General features: G+C 36.3%; 1 protein-coding gene across 5 annotated transcripts in view; it reads right to left on the bottom strand.

Annotated features, from left to right (window-relative positions):
• Nucleotides 1–17,518: 17,518 nt before the first annotated feature.
• LOC145694502 (calcium release-activated calcium channel protein 1-like) overlaps nucleotides 17,519–19,751 on the bottom strand; it is a 124,709-nt gene continuing 122,476 nt past the window's right edge. For all 5 annotated transcript variants that reach the window (XM_081770807.1, XM_081770805.1, XM_081770810.1 and 2 more), the window contains exon 4: nucleotides 17,519–18,718. In XM_081770807.1, coding sequence (XP_081626933.1) covers nucleotides 18,194–18,718 — 525 coding nt within the window. In that variant the 3' untranslated portion in view covers nucleotides 17,519–18,193. The remainder of the gene's footprint in view (nucleotides 18,719–19,751) is intronic.

Raw genomic sequence — 19,751 nt, 5'->3', positions numbered from 1 at the left:
GAAGCCAAGCACTGTATTTTTTGTTTCTGATTTTTTTTCTGAAATAACATTGATCGTTTTCGATCATTTTTACAAACCAATTCACTACCAATTTTCCATATATAGAAAGTGCCTCCCCCCCCACACACACACACATAAAGGAGAATTTAAAAAATGCTAGGACTCATTCTGTTTATTTTCAATAAAGAGTTAATACACTGAATTTCAGTTCCGTAAGTTTAACAGCTTGCGAGATACTAACCTTTTCCCGCAAAAATTCGGATCCTCACTACCTCCTTAGGATATTATGCATTATAATGAAAGCAATATAACATCCCAGTTTGGATTGAGGCCTAACTATATACTAAAAGTAATTTCATTTGACTTTGCAATTTGATCGTGATGATCAGGCACACATAGTTACTTTCAATTTTTTATAAATAATTTATATATTACAGTGATTCAAAAATGTATTTTTTCCAGTAGTAGGGATGGTATCGAGACGAGACGAGACGAGACTTTGTACAGTCTCGGTCTCGTCTCGGTTGATAAATAACGGTCTCGGTCTCGGTCTCGTCTCGAGTAAAAAATCACAGTCTCGGTCTCGGTCTCGTCTCGGTCAACAGATGCTTGTCTCGATCTCGGTCTCGGTCTCGAGTACCAAATCTCGGTCTCGTCTCGAAAGTCTCGAAAGTCTCGAAATAAATAGTGTGAAATTAAAATAGAGTGAAAGTATTATTCTCGTACAGTCTGTCAGGGTGCGAATTACCGGGGGAGATGAGGGGGATTTCCCCCCTCAATCACATTTTGTTCCCCCCCAAAGAAGTCAGCTGAAGTATCCCCACCGGGGATGCTCGCTTTCCCCCTCAAACTATGCTTAGTGTAACTCCAAATTTCACTGATTTTTGTTATTTCTTGTAAATTTAATCTTCTAGCTGTATTTCGAAATGATCGATGTAAACTGTTCAGTTTTGATCATTTCTACTTACCACCTAATTACCCACTATTTTCAACGTTGTTTAGTAGAACTATATTATTATGACTACGGTTGTTACTTGCAACTGTACCTTCGTACCCTTCAGTTCGTCATCGTTTGTGAATTTGAATGTACTAATTGCGTATAACAAAGCCACATATAGATTTATAAATGTTCTTAGCGGTTGGCCAAGAAGAAGTAAACAAATAGCTTCTTCTACCATACTTGGCGAAGTTCGGATATGTCATATTCATCCTCTATATTTGTATCGATTATCATCTTATTTTAATTTTTGTTATAACATGTTATTTCATTTTCCAGTGTACTCTTTGTTAGCACATGGTCTTCATTCCCTAGTAGGTTGTGTGTATGCAACTCAAAAGTTGCATTTAATTTGTGATAATTAGCATAGTAATCACTGCTTTTACAGTTTACGGAAATGAACTTTTGAAACTGTACTCAAAATCTGAGATATAGGTATTCTCTCGTAAGTATATGTTAACGTACACGCTGGGGGATACGCTCCTAGTGAGCAGACATGTTAATGAAGGTGATTTTTAGGTGAATAAGCGAATAATTCAAGATTTGTTTCAGCATTTGTTAATACGACTGGTTCTCCGTGTCATTGTCCGTGTCTGTATAAGCATTTCAACTGGAGCGGGTTTTTTTTTTTAAGTTAACCCTTCATTTTTCCATCTTTTCGCTGTACAGTTTGCTGTCCACGCAATTAATGTTGTCTGAAAAACTTCAGTGTAATGTTTTACTTTATTTGAATAACGTAGCCCATAGTGAATCAACTCATCTTCAACCTAACAGTAAAGTAATTTTTAAGTGTTGACTTTCCGTGCCCATCACGGAATCGATATTTGGAAAAAAAAAAAAAAGTCATGATGAGCACAGCTTTAGCGGGAAGTAGAAGAACAAGCTCGAAATTTGAATTGAGAGATTTTAAATATTTGGCCTTCGATTTGACCTTGATGTGAGAAATCGGGACCGGCAACAATCCATTTCTTATTTGATAGGCTAATATCTAGATTAAAAAAAAAAAATGTCCGGTTTAACTGATAATTTTAGTGGTTTTCACAAGACTGAAGTAGGTTTCTTTTCGCAACCTGTATGTATTAATGCAAAGTGGAAGCTTTCAATATGAGTAGAAAAATTAACATATGCTTGTGATCATGGCTATCGCTCGAGCCGAATTATTAACTAAATAAACCTTAGAGAGCTACGGGGATAAGAGTGAGTACAATATTAAATCACGTTCAGAAAGGTTTAGTGGGGTGTGTATGTTAGACAATATATATGTGCATAGTTATTGTCGGTAGATTTATTAAATTAATAAATCTCTTATTTATTACAGATGTCACACACACACACACACACACACACACACACATATATATATATATATATATATATATATATATATATATATATATATATATGGGGGGTAAGGCATTTATTGTCTCATTTTGAAAGTGAACCTTCAGACTATGTCCTTTGGCCTAATTTTATCCCCCCCCCCCCCAATATAGGTTATCTAATTCGCACACTGCAGTCTGTCGTTTCCGGTTATTTTTTTCCTTTCATTTTGACAGAATTATGGTATGGTGTACTTCTTCATAGCTAATTTGCTAGTGCTAATGCTTTCCAGGTTCAATGATCAGTGGGTATATCACCCTAAAACCATAATAGAACCAATATTTCACTTTCAGCAATAGACTTTGTCTCAAATAGCCTCAGAACTGCCTATACAATTAAACTCTATTAAATTAACTCCAGTACTATACAGTAGTTTATTTCCTTCCTTTGAATCAGAATTGTTCAATACCTCCTAACGGATAACGCAACACATAGCAGCACGAATGTATTTAATCGTACCGAAATTGAAACTTTACAATTTCTCATTATTCAATAGATTCTGCTTTGACTGTAATTTTAAAAACAGAATATAACGTTCATTATCTTAACAAATAGGGTAAATTATTACTAGAATATACGTATTTTGTTTGAAATTGATGAAATGCTTTATTAGCGTTTCACATCTCCGTGTTTAATTGACACTTTATAACACGAACGTCCTAAACCTTGTGGTGGGAGCTACTACACTCATCTTTGCTATGTGAGGTCTCGAGTTGGATCACAAAACAAGTTAGATTCAAAGTCCGATGTTTCGCATAGTTCGCATCTCATTTTAAGTGCATTCTGTTCTTATACAAGTTCATAAGATTGTAATGCATTACGTAAGCACATATCCAGTGCCGTAATATAGATTAATCTTATTCTTGAGCTCTCAATGGTGCATGCAATCTTTATTCGAGAAAACTAATCGTTGAAATTTTATTACGTTGAAATTTTATATTGATTGAAAATTAGTTGCGAAACATGGACATACATATAATATAAGTATATAGGTAATTCGAGTTATCTGTATCTATTTTTTCTCACTCGCCAAAACAAGTGATTCTTAACTTTCTAGTTTTCTTTTGTATTACTCTTCGTAGTTTTGCTATAACATGATGGATTGAACAGTCAAAAATACTTTTTCCGCTCTATGATTTTCATTAAATTTTGGATCCATTTTTACCCTACCTTACCTAGTAAAAGTTATATATTTAGTCTTAGTTGAGGAACCGGTTTTTCGCTTCTGTAAAATTACGAAATTATGACTTGGTTTAGTTTACCTCCGAGGTCCAGATATAATAAAATCATCACCGTCATCATAATCAACCATTATCAATCCATTGCTGGATGAAGGTCTTTCCAATTCTTCTCCACAATTATCTTACTTGGGCAATTCTTTTCCAGGTTACTCCTCAGTGGCTCTTGATTTCGTCACACCTTCTTGTATGCGGAGGTTTCCTAGGCTGTTTTTGTCTCGTGGTATCCAGTCTAGAATTGTTTTCGTCCGTCGATAATAATTTCTTCTTGCAATACGTCCAGCACACTTTCCAGCTCATATTAAATCATTTCATTAGTACCATCAGTATTCATTTCTATATATTTGGGCTACAAATAGTTCGAATTCGCTACTTTCGGAGTACAGACACGCTACTTTTTAATCATCGGATCTGACAAACCAGTAATGAATGATTTAAATCAACCCAATGTGAGGACCCCCATTTGGTCTAGCGGCTAGAACTCTTGATTTCGGTTCGCGTGGTCCCGAGTTCGATTTCCGGTAGGGATAAAGTTGAACGACCGAAGTGGTTCGGATTCCACTATAATCATTAGCTGCACGTCTCCTTTAGCCGCCCTAGCATAACTGTGGGACGTTAAACTAAAACAAAACAAAACAAAAGTGAACACTGTGTATTACTAACTGTAAGTTCTTGAATAATTGCATATAGCTATATGGTATGGATCGAGTTTGAAGTGGTCGGTGGTCAAACTAAAGCAAGTGAAATGTAATTAGGGTGCAATTAGAACTTTTAATTAAGCACGGTCTTAATCTAAAGTGTACACCAGGCCTAAGGCTTAGGGGGAACAACTAGTGTTACTGAAAATGTATCAGTTACATTTGATTTCAGTTACAATTTGCATTTACATGTATTGCTGGAACGAAGATTTAAACATTCACATTATAAGTAGCCCAAAGACTATGAAAAACATCGTCTCTTGAAAGCATTCTTGCACCATAAAACAAATTACGAGTAATTTTAAAATATTTTGCAGTTTATCTGCGTTATTTGCACATATTTAGAATAATATTTAGCTATCTATTTAAGTTGGTAACACTGCTTAAAATAATGTAACTGTGACTTGTAATTAAACCACCAAAAACTATTAATGTGTCATTTTAAGCAGTACAACAATCACTACCAATGTGTTTGGTATCTCTGATGGCGTTATAAGCATTTAAGTCTTTTGGAAGCATCTGCATGATGAGACGTGATATGTCAGCGCGTTTTCGAAGTAAAGTCTTTAGAAACATTTAAATTTTCCATTTCTTATAAATTTGTTCCTTCATTCATTCGAAATATATTATACCATGATCACAGTATTTGACGCTAAGGTACAGTTGATGCGTATTACACCGTCCATGCCATTTGAGTTATTAGAGATTTCCAAGCTACATGTATAATGTATGGGCTATTGTGGTTTTGTTAAATAAGTAAATTAGAAATATGTAATACTTTACGTAGCGCAATTTGAGAAAATAAAACTTTATTTTGCTTTAGCAACATTGCTTGTTTATCTAGTGATATTGCAGAGTATCAAGAAGAATTTCCCAATTTAGTACAAAATTTCAGCATATATATATATATATATATATATATCGCAGATCCTAGGGGAGGGCTATAGGGACTATAGCCCCCCTTAACACTCAGGTATGCACTGGATAAAATAGGCTTCAATCCTACTTTCTTTACACTGGATAAAGCGGCAAACCATGGTTTAGCTCCCCCCCTTGATCATATGCTGTGTCCGTGGCTATATATATATAAACAGGATGGTCCATTTTAATCTTTCCACGGAGATATCTCGAAAACGGTTGAACATAATGAACCGAACAAAAACACAAATAGGAAATGCCATGTGGCACACCGAATGGTGTTGTCGCGGCGCCTTCCGGGGCCGCCTTTCATGGGGTACCAGGGCTAAACTTTAAAATTTTAAATGGAAACATGGGGTGAGTAATACCTCGTTCCATAGATCTTTAAAAAGTAAAAAGTGTTGTGGCAAAAGATTTTCCACATCGGTCACCGTTTTCAAAATGGCCGCCAAGACATGGTGCCTGTATCAGATAAAACGTCCAGTACCACTAGACCCCTAATATGAAAATAGTTTGAGATAAATGAACAGAATAAATCTCGTATAGGAAAGCAGAGAGGGTATTTATCATTCCACGGCTCGAATATAATGCAACGGAAAAAAAGATTATTAAAGTATAATTGACATGATGCAAATGAGGAATTGATAGAAAATGATCTTTCCGATCTCTGTCCGTAAGTAGGTGGAGCGGGAATGAATGGTAAAATCTCAAATGAGAACCTCGCTTTTTATTTGCAATAGATATGGTTTGTCTGAAACACTTGTGTGTACAAATGACTGGTACTATAATGAATAAAAATAAAGTGAAATAAGGTGAATAAAAATAAGGTGAAATTCAAGTTTAACAACATTTTACCCGCCTTTCGCCCCTGAAAAATCAACGCATTGCGTGCAAGATTTTTGGGACATATCTGCATCGTTTCGTTACTAAGGATCACAACTGAAATTGTCGTTGAAAGTTATTCGGAATGTAACTGTGGACATCTCAGTGAAACACATATTCTATCACATGCAAGAAGACATAGAAGGAAAAGAAGCGAACCAATATCATGCAGACAACTGTTGAACAAACCAACGTTTGTAAACATTGTTCTAAAATTGCATTGTCCGACAAATTTCTTTCGAATTTCAGTGGATTCATTTTTGCATCAAACCATTGCCTGCAATCAAAATGGAAGATACCATTTAACAAGAATTTTACATACTTTATCCCATTACAGAGGCATTTATCTCTTATAAAAACACATTTCAAATAACTTTGTTTCGTAGATACAATTTGCAAAAACTAAGGCTCTCATTTGCAATTTCACCGATCCTTCGCGCTTCACTCACTTACGGAGTGAGGTTGGAGCGATAATTTTCTAGGAGTTAGATTTCTTTCTTTCCATTATGGCACTTTCGCTCTAATCATCTTTTCGACTGTTGCAACATTCCCGAGTTATAGAATGATAAATACCCTCTGTGGTTTTCTATTCGAATATTTGTTCTGGTGTTTCCATATTAGTGATACTGGATGTTTTACCTGATGCAGGAACCATGTCTTGGTGCTCATTTTGAAAATAGTGACCCATATGAACAATCTTTTGCAACAGCACTCTTTTGTTTTTAAAGATACGTCGAATGAGGTATCATTCACCCCCTGTTTCCATTTACAATTTTGAAGTTGCGCCCTGGGCCCCCATGAAGGGTGGCTCTGGGAGTCTCCGCGACAATATCAGTCGATGTGCCACATGGCATTTTCTATTTGAGTTTTTGTTCGGTTCATTTATGTTCAACCGTTTTCATATTAGTGGTACTGCACGTTTTACTGTATCTGATAGAGGCAACATGTCTTGGCGGCCATTTTGAATACAGTGCCCGATATGAAAGATCTTTTGCCACAACGCTTTTTAGTTTTTCAAGATCTATCGAACGAGGTACCACTCACCCCTTGCTTCCATTTAAAATTAAAGTTGGGCCCCGGGAACCCATGCAGGGCGGACTTGGGGGGCACCGCTACCATATATATATATATATATATATATATATATATATATATATATATATAGAGAGAGAGAGAGAGAGAGAGAGAGAATTCTATTTGCACCAGCAGTGGATTTTGTTTCGGGAGAGGCTTGAGGAACGAGTAAGAAACATTTGCGTTGTACGTACAATGCAAATAATTATCACAAATTTATTTTGGGAGGGGTTTGAACCCGATAACTACCCCCTAAACACGCCACTGTACATCAGTCAACCGTTCTCATATTATCTAACACAGCAGCGAAACAAATTTTGAGTGAAGGCAATTTTAGTATTTATCAATATCAATATTCGAGACGAGACCGAGACTTTCGAGACTGACCTAAGTCTCGTCTCGGTCTCGTCTCGATTTATAGAGGTCTGTCTCGGTCTCGGTCTCGTCTCGGTATTTAAAAGTCCGTCTCGGTCTCGGTCTCGTCTCGGTATATAGAAGTCCGTCTCGGTCTCGGTCTCGTCTCGATAATTCGAGACGAGACCGAGACGAGACCGAGACTAGTCTCGGTCTCGGTACCATCCCTATCCAGTAGTTAGCTCTAAAAACTCACAGGTCTCGAAAGCCAAGTTGTAGTGTAAGTCCTATTGCTATTATTACAATTAAAAATATCAATATCCAAAAGTGCCCGAAGTTCTTTTTTCACTTGGTTAGATTTACTCATCTCAGGTAAGTAGACAGAAACAAGTGGAAAAGAAAGGGAAATGAAGGTCTTGAAAGTAAAAAGAAGACCTTACCGGTCCGAAGAAATTTACCGGTCTTCAGAAGATACTCTCTACAATGCAGTGAGCAGAGAGGGTCGGGAGATCATACTGAGTCGGTGGGTTGCAGTGGGTGGTGGGTCACATGCTGTTGACCCACGACCCACTCAGAAAACTTGACCCACTTGACCCACTCCATCTCTGCCCAGCACACGCCAATTTCGTCTGAATTTCGCCTGAAAAGAGGTACGTGTATTCTTAATTTCGATTCTTTCTTTCCTTTTCACTTAAAACAGTCCAATTTTTACTTCCGAGCGACGAAAGGAGAGAAGTATGGTAATGGTTAATATAATCGGCCCCTTTTAACCCTTTAATTGGCAAGCATTGATAGCGTTACCATTAAAATATTTAAGTTTGCTTTTATGGTTGAACCATGCCTTCCTGATCATAATTTCGTAATTTTTAAAGTATTTTTGTACTTTGGTTACAAAATACAGGGTGTTTATTTCAAAGCAACATTACCATAAAATAGGTCTTATGTGTTGTTACTGAGTAGCATTGCCCTATTATGGTCAAATATCATAAGAATACTCTCAGTAATTACCAGCAGTTTCGTTGAAATATTTTCTTACAGAGCAAGAAACCACAAATAAGAAAACCAAAAAAAAAAAAAAAAAAAAGGACTTTCGCGAAACGCGAGATAGTTTCTACAATACTAAATGTGACCGTCCCCTGTTGACGAAGATTAGAAGTATCTAAAGAAACGACTCGCAAATCATGTATATGAATATTGTATGAAAGCAATCATGCCAATTAAGTGATCCTCGAAGATATAATTCGTGCGGATAACGCAATAGAATGCGATGTTTTTAATTAATTTGCCCGCGCAATTGTTTTTTATTAGTTTGCGGAAATTAAACGCGACCGACAAAGCCTAACAGATGAGCATCGCTCTGCGGGCTCTATCACCACAAGTACGGATGAAAATCTCACTGCAAGAAATATTTTAAAAGAAACTCGCCATATCACATACGAGGAAATTCAGTCAACACTGAAAATTGGATGAACTGCGTCCAAGTCCATAATAAACATTGTTTCGCGCTTTCCAAGTATTGCAGTCGCTTGATCCCAAAAGTACTTAAGACTGATTAAAAAAGATAATTGCATGGAGTGGTTCCGTTATATGTTTAAAAGATTTTCGCATGAACAAAGTAAAGACGTTTATAATATCGCCACAGGTGAAGAAACATGGATTTACAACTATCACCCCGATACAAAACAGTAGTCGACAGTACGGTGTTTTCAATATGAAACTCCCATCTTCGAAAGTTAAACGAGCAAATAACGTGGATAAAATTACGATGGCATTTTTTTTTCTCTCTAAAACCAGCCATGTAGCAACTATACAGTTAGATGATCAATGTACAGTAACAGCAGCATGGTACTTACTTATTGCCTTCGGAGTGTCTTCAAAGCTTGGACATCTGAGCACGGAAAGTCTCCAGTATCTCACTATCTTCTCTATCGCGACAATGCACGGCCACACACAACAGCAAAAACCTTCGAGTTTCTACAGGAAAGTAGAGATCGTATTCTAACACACACGGCTTATCCTCCAGATTTAGCTCCGTTTAATTTTGTCTTCTTCCCAAAACTCAAGAAGAAACTTCGAGGACGCCACTTTCAAACAAGTGAAGAGGCTATCGTAGAGCATAATAATGAAATCCTGATATTTCAAAAAACGATTTTTTGAAAAAAAAAAAAAAAAAAAGATTCGTGGCTTTTAATAGTGTAAAAGAGCACGGTGACTCAGTGGTAGAGAGCTTAGTTCTGGTGCGTGAGGTCAGGGCCGTGCCGTGGAAAATCAGCGCCCGGGGCGAGAGTATGCGACGACGCCTCCATACATATATTCCAAGTAATTTTTCCTATCTTTTTTCGTTTTTTCTCCCGATTTTTTCGCCCCCTTACTTTGGCGCCCGGAGCCGTCGCCCTCCCCCACACGGCACGGCCCTGCGTGGGGTCCCTGGTTCGATTCCCGCCCAAGTTTGTGGTGGACAACATCGTGTCCGTGAGTTTTCTCGGAGTACTCCCATTTCCTTCCACATTCTCATTCCACCAATTCTTTCATCATCATTCACTTGTCTCAATCATCGTTTCCTTTAGTCTAAAGGGCATAATCGTTGGGCGTGAAACTAAAATATTTCATTCCCCCCCCCCTTGACGATGGAATTGTTTATATAGATCCTATGGTTGAAGTTCAATGATATCTTCTCGCAAACATGTTTCTTCTTAAGAGATTTTTAGATTCTTACTAATAGAAACAATCTAATACAAACCATATACCATATTACTGAAGAAATAAATAATCTTCGTGTACTCTCGAGATGCAAGACCCTGTTATCTATTTTTCGGAAACTAAAGATGCAGAACTGTCTCCCTTTATATCTTTTCTGTGTTGTTTCAATCTCTGGTAAGAGGTTCAAAAATGAAACATCTAGTTATTTCATAGCATTGGCCTATAAATATTTCTTTTGCTACCACGTCTTGCTTTTTTTTTTTTTTTTTTTTTTTTTTACATTAACATCGCAAAAGAAAAACAATACTACAGTCGAAACCAGTTATAACGACTCTAAAGTTAAAAGTTAAATAAAGTTAAAAGTTCAACAAATAAATAAATAAAAAATAAACGTAACTGAAATATTGTACATAGAATACAATACATTTGTGGAATGTGGACTGAAGAGGATTTTTCTTCTTCTAATGTTTATACAGTACGTACAGCAATAAAATATAAAAACTTATAATAAGTGAGGAAAAAATAAGAACAGTGTAAATTGTTCAATAATGTCGTACACGGGTCTTGGCTAATAAATGAGATAAAATGTTGAGCATGTTTTAAACTTACTGTATGTGTTGTGCAGCATAAGTAAAACAAGAATTTGAAAATAAACCTTACACTGTTGTCAGCAATCTCCAAACACGTAACAAGCAAAAATCAACATTGAATGTTATAGCCGATACATTTTTTCAATAATGTGATAAAAATAAGTCGTTTTATACGATATTTCGTGATAAGAGACTTTTAAAATATAGTTTTTATATAGGGTTTAGAAGGAATCGTTAGATTTGGCCATTATACCGAATATGTCGTTAAAAGCGATGTTGTTATAACCGCTTTTGACTGTATTCAGTTTATGTATAAAATAATAATAATTAAAACGAACTGGATCCGTGCATATCTAGCTGTACAATATGAATTATTACGAAATGGAAATTTGTGTGAGATTGTTATTTTATTTTTATCATAATAATGCAAGTTTAGTGCGTAATAATTACAATTCTCCGTTTTTCAACTGCATTCCGGATTCAGGACTTAATAAAAAGCTCCAAATGAATAAATTCAAAACCTTATAAAAAAAAAAAACGATTATACGAGGGTCGTTCCGAAATGAATGCCTCCTATTTATTTGTCTGTTGCCTTTGTAAGTCCGTGCCAGATGATGATGGTGTAGTGATAATGCTTGAACCTTCCTTTTTTATTTGCAGCTGGTTCCGTTGTTCTGCGGTACATGGCTCCAGCATAAGAGTCTTTCAAAATGGAGCGTGATATGGACGTGTGTATAAAAAACAACGATGTGTGATTGAATTCCGCACTGCTGAAGGAATTGTGCCGATTGAAATCCATCGAGGGACGGTAAAGATTTATGGAGACGATACAATAGACTTGAGCTATGTGAGGCGATGGGTACGGCATTTTCAAGGTGGTGGAAAGGGTGTTCATGACAAGCCATGGCCCGGTCGACCCTGCATAGCTGTCATCCCTCGCAATGAAGAGCGTCTTCATCAACTCATCCGTGCTGATCGCCGAATAATGACCAGAGAATTGTGTACAAAGCTGAATATCGGCTGTAATGCCTTGGAAAAAAAGGCTGGAACATCAAAGCTGTAAGGAAGTGGTTAGCCTCAGCTAGTTCCTATTTTCACAAGCGCAGCATGCAGGCTCTGGTTTATCGTTGGCAAAAGTGCATAACGAATGGTGGGAACTATGTGGAAAAATGACAGTCTGTAGCTGAAATATTGCTCTGTTTAGCCGTGCTGTTGTTATTTATGTATCTCCATTAGTTTCCATGAAAGAAAATAGGATGCATTACTTTCGAAACGACCCTCGTATATAAGAGTGACTCAGAGAAACAATGGTGAGCGCCACTTCCGATGAAATTGAATTATTAGTTGAAATGGGTTGGAATCGAACCACAGAACAGTGTTTAGCTAGTTTAATTTAGGAAATAATACCTGTAGATGGCAGGGAAAGCTTGTGGTTGATACATAGGCATCTTGTATTCTAGTAGAGACCCATCGCAGATTTTTTCCACGCTCACAATACTCTAGATGAGTGGTTCCCAACTTTGTTTTATCTGGCGCTTCCTTTGTTACCTATACATACTTCTCGCCTCTCTCCCTGTCGCCCATTGGCTATCCGTTTTTTTTTTTTTTTTTTCTCATCCTTTCTGCTATTTCAGATGCAATATTCAATTCTTAAATTTCAATAATAATCAAGACTTCTGCTTCTCATTGTAGTGCACTATTATTATTATTTTAACAGCTTCGTCCTTGATGAAGCCATTGCTTATTTTGTGCTATTACGGTGTTTAACGACCTTTGTTATAACATTTGTAATTAGGAATTTCAATTTATTTTTGTCAGTAGTTTGCGTCCCGCTTGCTCAATGTTCACATCCCCCAGGTTGAGAGCCAGTGTTCTACACTGTTCGTAAACTTAACACCACAGGCAGATAAGGCTCTCTTCTGAAAGTATGACAATCCTCTTTGTGTACTAATTGACGCTTACAACTATTGGCCTTCATTATTTAAAAAAAATAATGCTAATATTCTACCTAGGTATGTCTATCATAGTTCCATGAGTAAATTAAAATAGTAACTACGTTTTGAACTCCTCACACTATAGTCTCCTGTTGACGAATGACCGATTGGTTCCAATGAGGAACCTGAGGACGGGGCAAGATTTGTGGCTGTCTCGTCTCAAAAATGTGCTGTAAAAGTGGTCTCGACTCGAAAAATGTATATTTTCCTATTGAAAGAGACGTGTCTCGACTCAAATTTTGTCAGGAAAATCCTGTCTCGACTCGTCTCGTGCGCATCCCTAGGGCTTCCAACTCCGCATCCGAATTCCATCTTCCAAGCCAGCTACTTCCGAATGTGTAATATCCATCTTTATTTGTGCCTGTGCGTTGGAAATAAGGTAAACGCGCCGGATTTCGACAGGTTAAGGACCTTTTTCAAAATCAATTGCCTATTGTGGCCATAATATTGGTCGGTGTTGGCCCATTTTTTTCCTTGAAATGTACAGTCTCTACTAATACTAAAAGTCACTTCAAAGCTCAAATGCTAATGTTAAAATTTTTTATGAAACTGGAACTCGCCAATGGAACCCGAATTCGACACACTTCACCTGGTTTCGACAGTTGCGGTATCTCAATTCGACACCTTCAATTATATCCATGTAAAACATTAAGTCGGCATTATTAGTAGTAGTAATCTTTTCTCAGCTTCAAATATTGTTTTATTATTGTGCAGAAATTATCAGACGGGCAAAAGAACACAACTTAAATTTTCTGAACTGAGTAGTTACTTCGATTATCCTCAATTCGACATGCAGGAACCTGATTTCGACATTCCATATCGAACTGAGGTTACAACTATCGGAGAATTATGCAACAAATAGCTTTATGAAAGACTTTGAACATACTTGTACGTTTAGATATTCAGTTAAAATTATATTTGCACTACTGAGTATGAATTCGACAACCTTGTCGAAATCCGGTTCACGTTACAAATAAAGGTTCCTGTTTTCGACAACCCCCCATTCAGTTACATCACAACCTTCGTCCTCACAGAAGAAAACAAAACGCACTGATTGAAACTCCTTTACAACATTAAAGTACCACTATTTGCTTGAAGCAAACCTAACTCTAATAAAAGTCTTACGAAAATAACCTGCCGTCTTATGATTTTCTTAAGATTATGTGTTTTTTCTCGAAGAGTGTATCACACACACAACAATGTACTTCTTTTCTCCATACATATGACCCATCTACTGTAACCGCGCTTTTGACATGAGAAAAGACACTCCCATAATGTTGCCATTTCTATGCACGATTGCAGGGATGACATCTTACGCTTATTTCACAACATTAAAGCACAGGTATGTCGAATTCGGGTGCCTGTCGAATTCAGGCGCGTTTACCTTAATATGTGCAAAGCAGACTAGATACACCATTGTAACAAGAATTAAAGAAATGTGTGTGTTGAGAATTATATTCTGAGTAAATAAATTATCGCCCTCACTCCCCGTAGTTCACTGTCGGTTATACCAAATGAACAGTAACGTAATAGAAATGTCAAAAGGAGGATATATCTGAATATTAAAGATAGATCTTCTGAGAAGTAAGTTTTTTGAACGTGACTGTACATTTTTTTTTTTCTGTGATAAATTATGAAAACCGATGTAATATCGGGAATCAGAAATGGAGCATATTGAACGTAAGCAGAATCCGTTCTCAGTATCACTGAACAAAGGCGGAGAGCCTCGAGCCTGGTCATCTCCCTCTTTACGCCACTGAACAATGTTCTGTCTTGTGGCTTTTCTCGAGGTTCTCTTGTTTCCTTCCACACTCTTATTTCACCAAATATTCCATAAAGCATCCAGTTGGATTTAATATCCATCTTCTAGAGACAAAAGAGTATATCCGTGGGACGTTAAAGAGGAATTAATTTCACGCATAGCTACCAGGAACCATAACGCAGAGTTTAAAAGTTGTCAGCATTCATAAGATATTATGTCAAACTTTCAAATAGATTTTCAGACATAGAAACTAAGTGACTTAGCTATGTCTCCTTTTGGACTCGTGACGCTTCCATGTTAATTATAATCGTAGGCCTACCTGTTGTATAATTTTATTTTAATCCAAGAAAATTCAACAGTATTCGGATTACCCCTACAGAGTAAAAGCTATAATACCGAATGGCCTCAACGTGGTTAGCACAGTCTCTCCGGGAAGAGAGACTGGAAGTTTTACAGTGAAACTTCATGTGGTTCATGAAATGGTTGTGTTGAAAACTTAAATGTTTGACAACATTTTGTTTCTGGGCTTATATCCTATCCTAACTATATATAAAACTACATGAACGGACATAAAATAAAGGGGTACTTCTGGTTGACGTGGAAAGTTGAAATTTGGCATGATTATAGCTTTCCGGGACTAACCCACAGAAAAATTGCCAAAAGTAAATATTTTTAATTTTTAGAGGGTCTCAAGAAATTCTGTTATTTAAATGGACTTTTTTTTCAGACATATATTCTCACGTTTTAGGCACTTGGAATTGAAACAAAACCCTTAAATTCAGTGTGCTTACACATTTTCCATAGAATTATTTAACAAAATCACTAAAAATACAAATTTCCAACTTTAGAGTCGTTTTATGGGGAACTGAAAAATATTCCCTATGTTATTTACATGAAACATCTTCTACACCCTCAAACTTCCTGTAGGACTACAATAAGGATATTTGGCATGATTGTAGCTTTTCGGGACTAACAGCAAAATTTCCAGAAGTGGACATTTTTAATTTTTAGGGAGTCTAAAGGGGTAATGAAGAAATTTCCCATGTTATTTAAATTGGCCTTTTTCTGGACCTATAATCTCATATTTTAGATAGTTGGATTTGGAATAAAAACTTGAAATTCGGTGTGCTTATACGTTTTCGTTAGCGTTACCTAAGTAAATCACAAAAAGTAAAAATTTCCAACTTTAGAGTGGTTTTATCGGGAACTGAAAAATATTTCCCGTTATTTATATGGGACATTTTTTATACCCCAAAATGTTTAGGCACTTCCGGCAGGATTAGAATGATGAAACTTGGCATGATTGTATCCTTCCGGGACTAACCGACAGGAAAATTGCCAAAAGTTAATATTAGTTTTTAAAGGGTCTAAAAGGGGATGCAGAAATTCCATGTTATTTAAATGGGCGTTTAATTGGGATACTTTTTTTTTTTTTAGATAGTTGAAATAGGAAAAGAAAGTTGAAATTCGATAGAATTGTGCGTTTAAGAGGTGCGAGGCCGTAGGCCAAGGAAACGTGCGGGGTATAGGGACAAAGCTCCCAGCTGTCCAAATTCAGAAAATACCCCTTATTTTTTATGTAGAAATTGCCCTTCTATTACCAATAACGATTACCATCACTAATTTTTTCTTTAGGATTGTTATTTTTTTATGTTGTACTAGAATGGGTGTGTATACTGTAATAATTGCTGGTTGATTCTGTACTAAGAGCAAATTCACTGTTGATTCAAAGGCTGATACATAAGAAATGCGAGGCCGCCGGCCGAGCAAACGTAGAGGATTGGGGGCGGAGCCTCCAGTTAGCCAAAGTCTAGTCCTTAAATAATATCGAAGTTTTTTTTTTTTTTTTTCCAAGTTTTTATAACACAAGATGCTCTGCTCTTGTAGTCATGGAATCATTATTGACTTTAAAGGAATCGATGTTAAAACAGTGTCATTGTACAGAATTCTTTTTTTATGTACTATATAATCATCAATGCTTACGAGCATTTCATACTGCGGGGCTCTTATTCGCATATAAGTAACCTTTGATCCAATCTTGTGAACCATCTCCTGAGCATTACATTAGAGTTGCCAACTCTTCCATATTATACGGGAGCTACCACATTATTTGATATAATTTTTACACTTGCTCTCATCTCTTGATTTGATTTAATTCGATCACGGTGGAGATACTCGGTCGAAAAAGTGTAACACACGGTGTCCACACAATTTGGCGAAAAAAAATCCCTGACTTACCATGATCAAAGTTTCACTCTGTCATTTCCCTGACTTCCCATGACCAAAGTTCCACTCTGTCATTTCCCTGACTTTCCATGACCAAAGTTTCACTCTGTCATTTCCCTGACTTCCCATGACCAAGTTCCACTCTGTCATTTCCTTGACTTCCCATGACCAAAGTTCCACTCTGTCATTTCCCTGACTTCCCATGACCAAAGTTCCAATGTACCATTTCACTGACCTCCTGATTTTCCAGAATGTGGACACCCTGCAACAGCCTTTTAAGGCCAGCCATCCTGACTAAGGATTTTCTCATTCTCACCAGGCAAATGCCAGGATGGTACCTAACATAAAGGTCCTACACTACCGAGAAAAAAAAAAAAAAAGAAAAGAAAACTGTTTAATTCTTGCATATTGAGATATGTTCTAATGTTGAGATCACTGTTCTTGCACTATCGATCGAGAGGAATACAACAATACATACAATATTCTACTTAACCATGAACTTTTTTTCACATATACAGTACATATATAAATAGACAATCTGTTAATGTTTTAAATCTAAAGATAGTTTGTATTATTTTATAACAGACGTCTCTCTTATTTTACATAAAAAATTGGCAACGCTACATCACACACTCGCATCAAGGCAAAATTATCAAAATAAGATAAGAATTGGGAATATTACAAAAAAAAAAAAAAAAAAAAAAGTTATTAGAAACAACTGTATTTGTGTATATCAAACAAATATGTACACGAGAGGAAATACAGAGAAATTCTACATGTATACTGTGTTCTTTCCTTATTCTATAGGAAGACTACTTTCTTTAAAAAAACATTAAATAAATATTACATCCGACCATTAGAATAAAGTCAAGTACAGTATAAGTAATATCATTCTTTTCTCCTAGTTTTATCAGAATCGATACAAATTATTCTTTGTATCGCAACAATATATACAATTAATGATGTAGCAAACAATTGCTACTAACAGGCAATTTTGTGCATTTTCAGGAGTAACGAAATAGGAAAATAAAATAAAATAAAAATTACATATTTGGTGTACTCTTATAACGAAGTAAGTATTATGCTTACTTTATAATGTCATGGCTATCTTCGCAGAAGATATAAACAACAACAAATAAAGTTCATTTTTTTTATCACAAGAAAACAAAATTGAAGATAAAAATGGAAAATGTTGCCGTATTATGACAATTATAGTCCCAACTCTTGGCATTGTACCACTCACACACAAATATCTATATAGTACATTCTTTAACAACCGATGTCAACGTGGTAATGATTAGGGTATCACACTATGTTCGTGGAAAAATAAATAAATTAACATAATTCTTTTAATTAGTTAAAGCAACCGAAATTTATGATTTACACAATTTGTACATTGCCGTACATAGGGATTCCATTTGTCCGTGTTTCCATGTCATTTTCTTCAATTTGTTGTTTTAATAGTTCAAGCTCTCTTATTCCCGAGACCGTCACTTCGTACTTGTGCGTGACTAATGTTCTATAAAAATGAATCGCAAACACCATGAAAATAATTAACACGGGAATTAGAACAATACAAGCAGACCACGCTGCATATTTGGAGTAATCGTAAAATTTCACCCAACACAAAATGGCGATTTCGCACAGAAACAGCAAGAGCCCGAGTAATGTTGAGAATGCCCACGCGGTTTCGATGTACCAATGTAGTCTTTCATGTGGAGACTCATGCACTAAGTTTACTGAGTGAAGGTTGCACACTGCGTCTATATTGGGAAGAATACAGGTGCTGATCATAAGCGCTAGCATATGCACTGCCACTAGCAATGTCGTACACACTGCAAACGCAATCAGCATCTCATCTGGAACAATCGTATCTTTGTTGAGCTGGACTTCAACCATAGCTACCTGCACAGAAAAGAGGATATGCATTACTGAGAACAATATTTAAACTCGAATCATGCAACAGACAAGAAAAAAATTAATTAATTATAGAATATTTCTACACAGGGCTGGCCAGACAGTCGATCGCCGCTGAATATGAAGCAGATCGCAAAACTCTTAAGAAAACTTTACATTATCTGAAAAGAAATCTTACACACCAACCGCGTTTTATTTATTTATTTATTTTCTTCAACAGTGAGTTTCAATTGAAGTAAAAGATTTAGAATAAAAGGCCGAGCGAAAACAGTTTTCATAAAGAACGGAAATGTGACTTCTTCTTTGTTATATCCAAGGATAAATGCGTAGGTTTGTTGTGCAACGTTTGTATTCTTGTGACAAACAAAGACAATTTGGAAAGGCATTGCCCCGCTTTACATAACAGGGTTCCTACTGATCTGGAGAAATCTATTTCCTTGACTTTCATGACAGGTGTCGGATAACGTTGACATATAAATAAAGAATAAATTACATTGAATATTTATATATGAGAACATTTATTCTATACAGACAAATAGTAATCAATTGCTCATACGTATATTCCATTTACCTCCCATAAAAATCTGAACAACGTCCCATACTGTGATCATTAATATCTAGCCACAAACGTCTGGCAATCAATTACTATGAAGATCCGATACTTCTTATACATTCATTTAATAATGACGAGGCTCTTTTAAAATATCCATATCCAGCCTCAATAAAGATATGTTACTTATCCAATACTGCAAATTATTATAGTGAAACCTCCCTTAACGGACACTTCCATAATACGGACAGATTTTGTTGTCCCGGCAAAAACACATGTTTTCTTACGGAAAGAAACCCTCCTTTTTACAGACACTCTCAGATACGGACGCGGACAGTAAATTTTTTCTCCCAAATATTTCAATAACCTCTTCATAACGGACAGAAATTATTCTAGATTCTGCGATACACAAACACACACACATGTTTGTTCTGCAACCATACTGAGGATTCTCATTACACACTTGCTAAA

Source organism: Thermobia domestica, chromosome 9 (assembly GCF_964235325.1).
Source record: "Thermobia domestica chromosome 9, izTheDome1.hap1.1, whole genome shotgun sequence".
Classification (NCBI taxonomy): domain Eukaryota; kingdom Metazoa; phylum Arthropoda; class Insecta; order Zygentoma; family Lepismatidae; genus Thermobia; species Thermobia domestica.
Note: the sequence above shows the minus strand (reverse complement) of the source record. Positions and strands in the feature narration are given on the sequence as shown.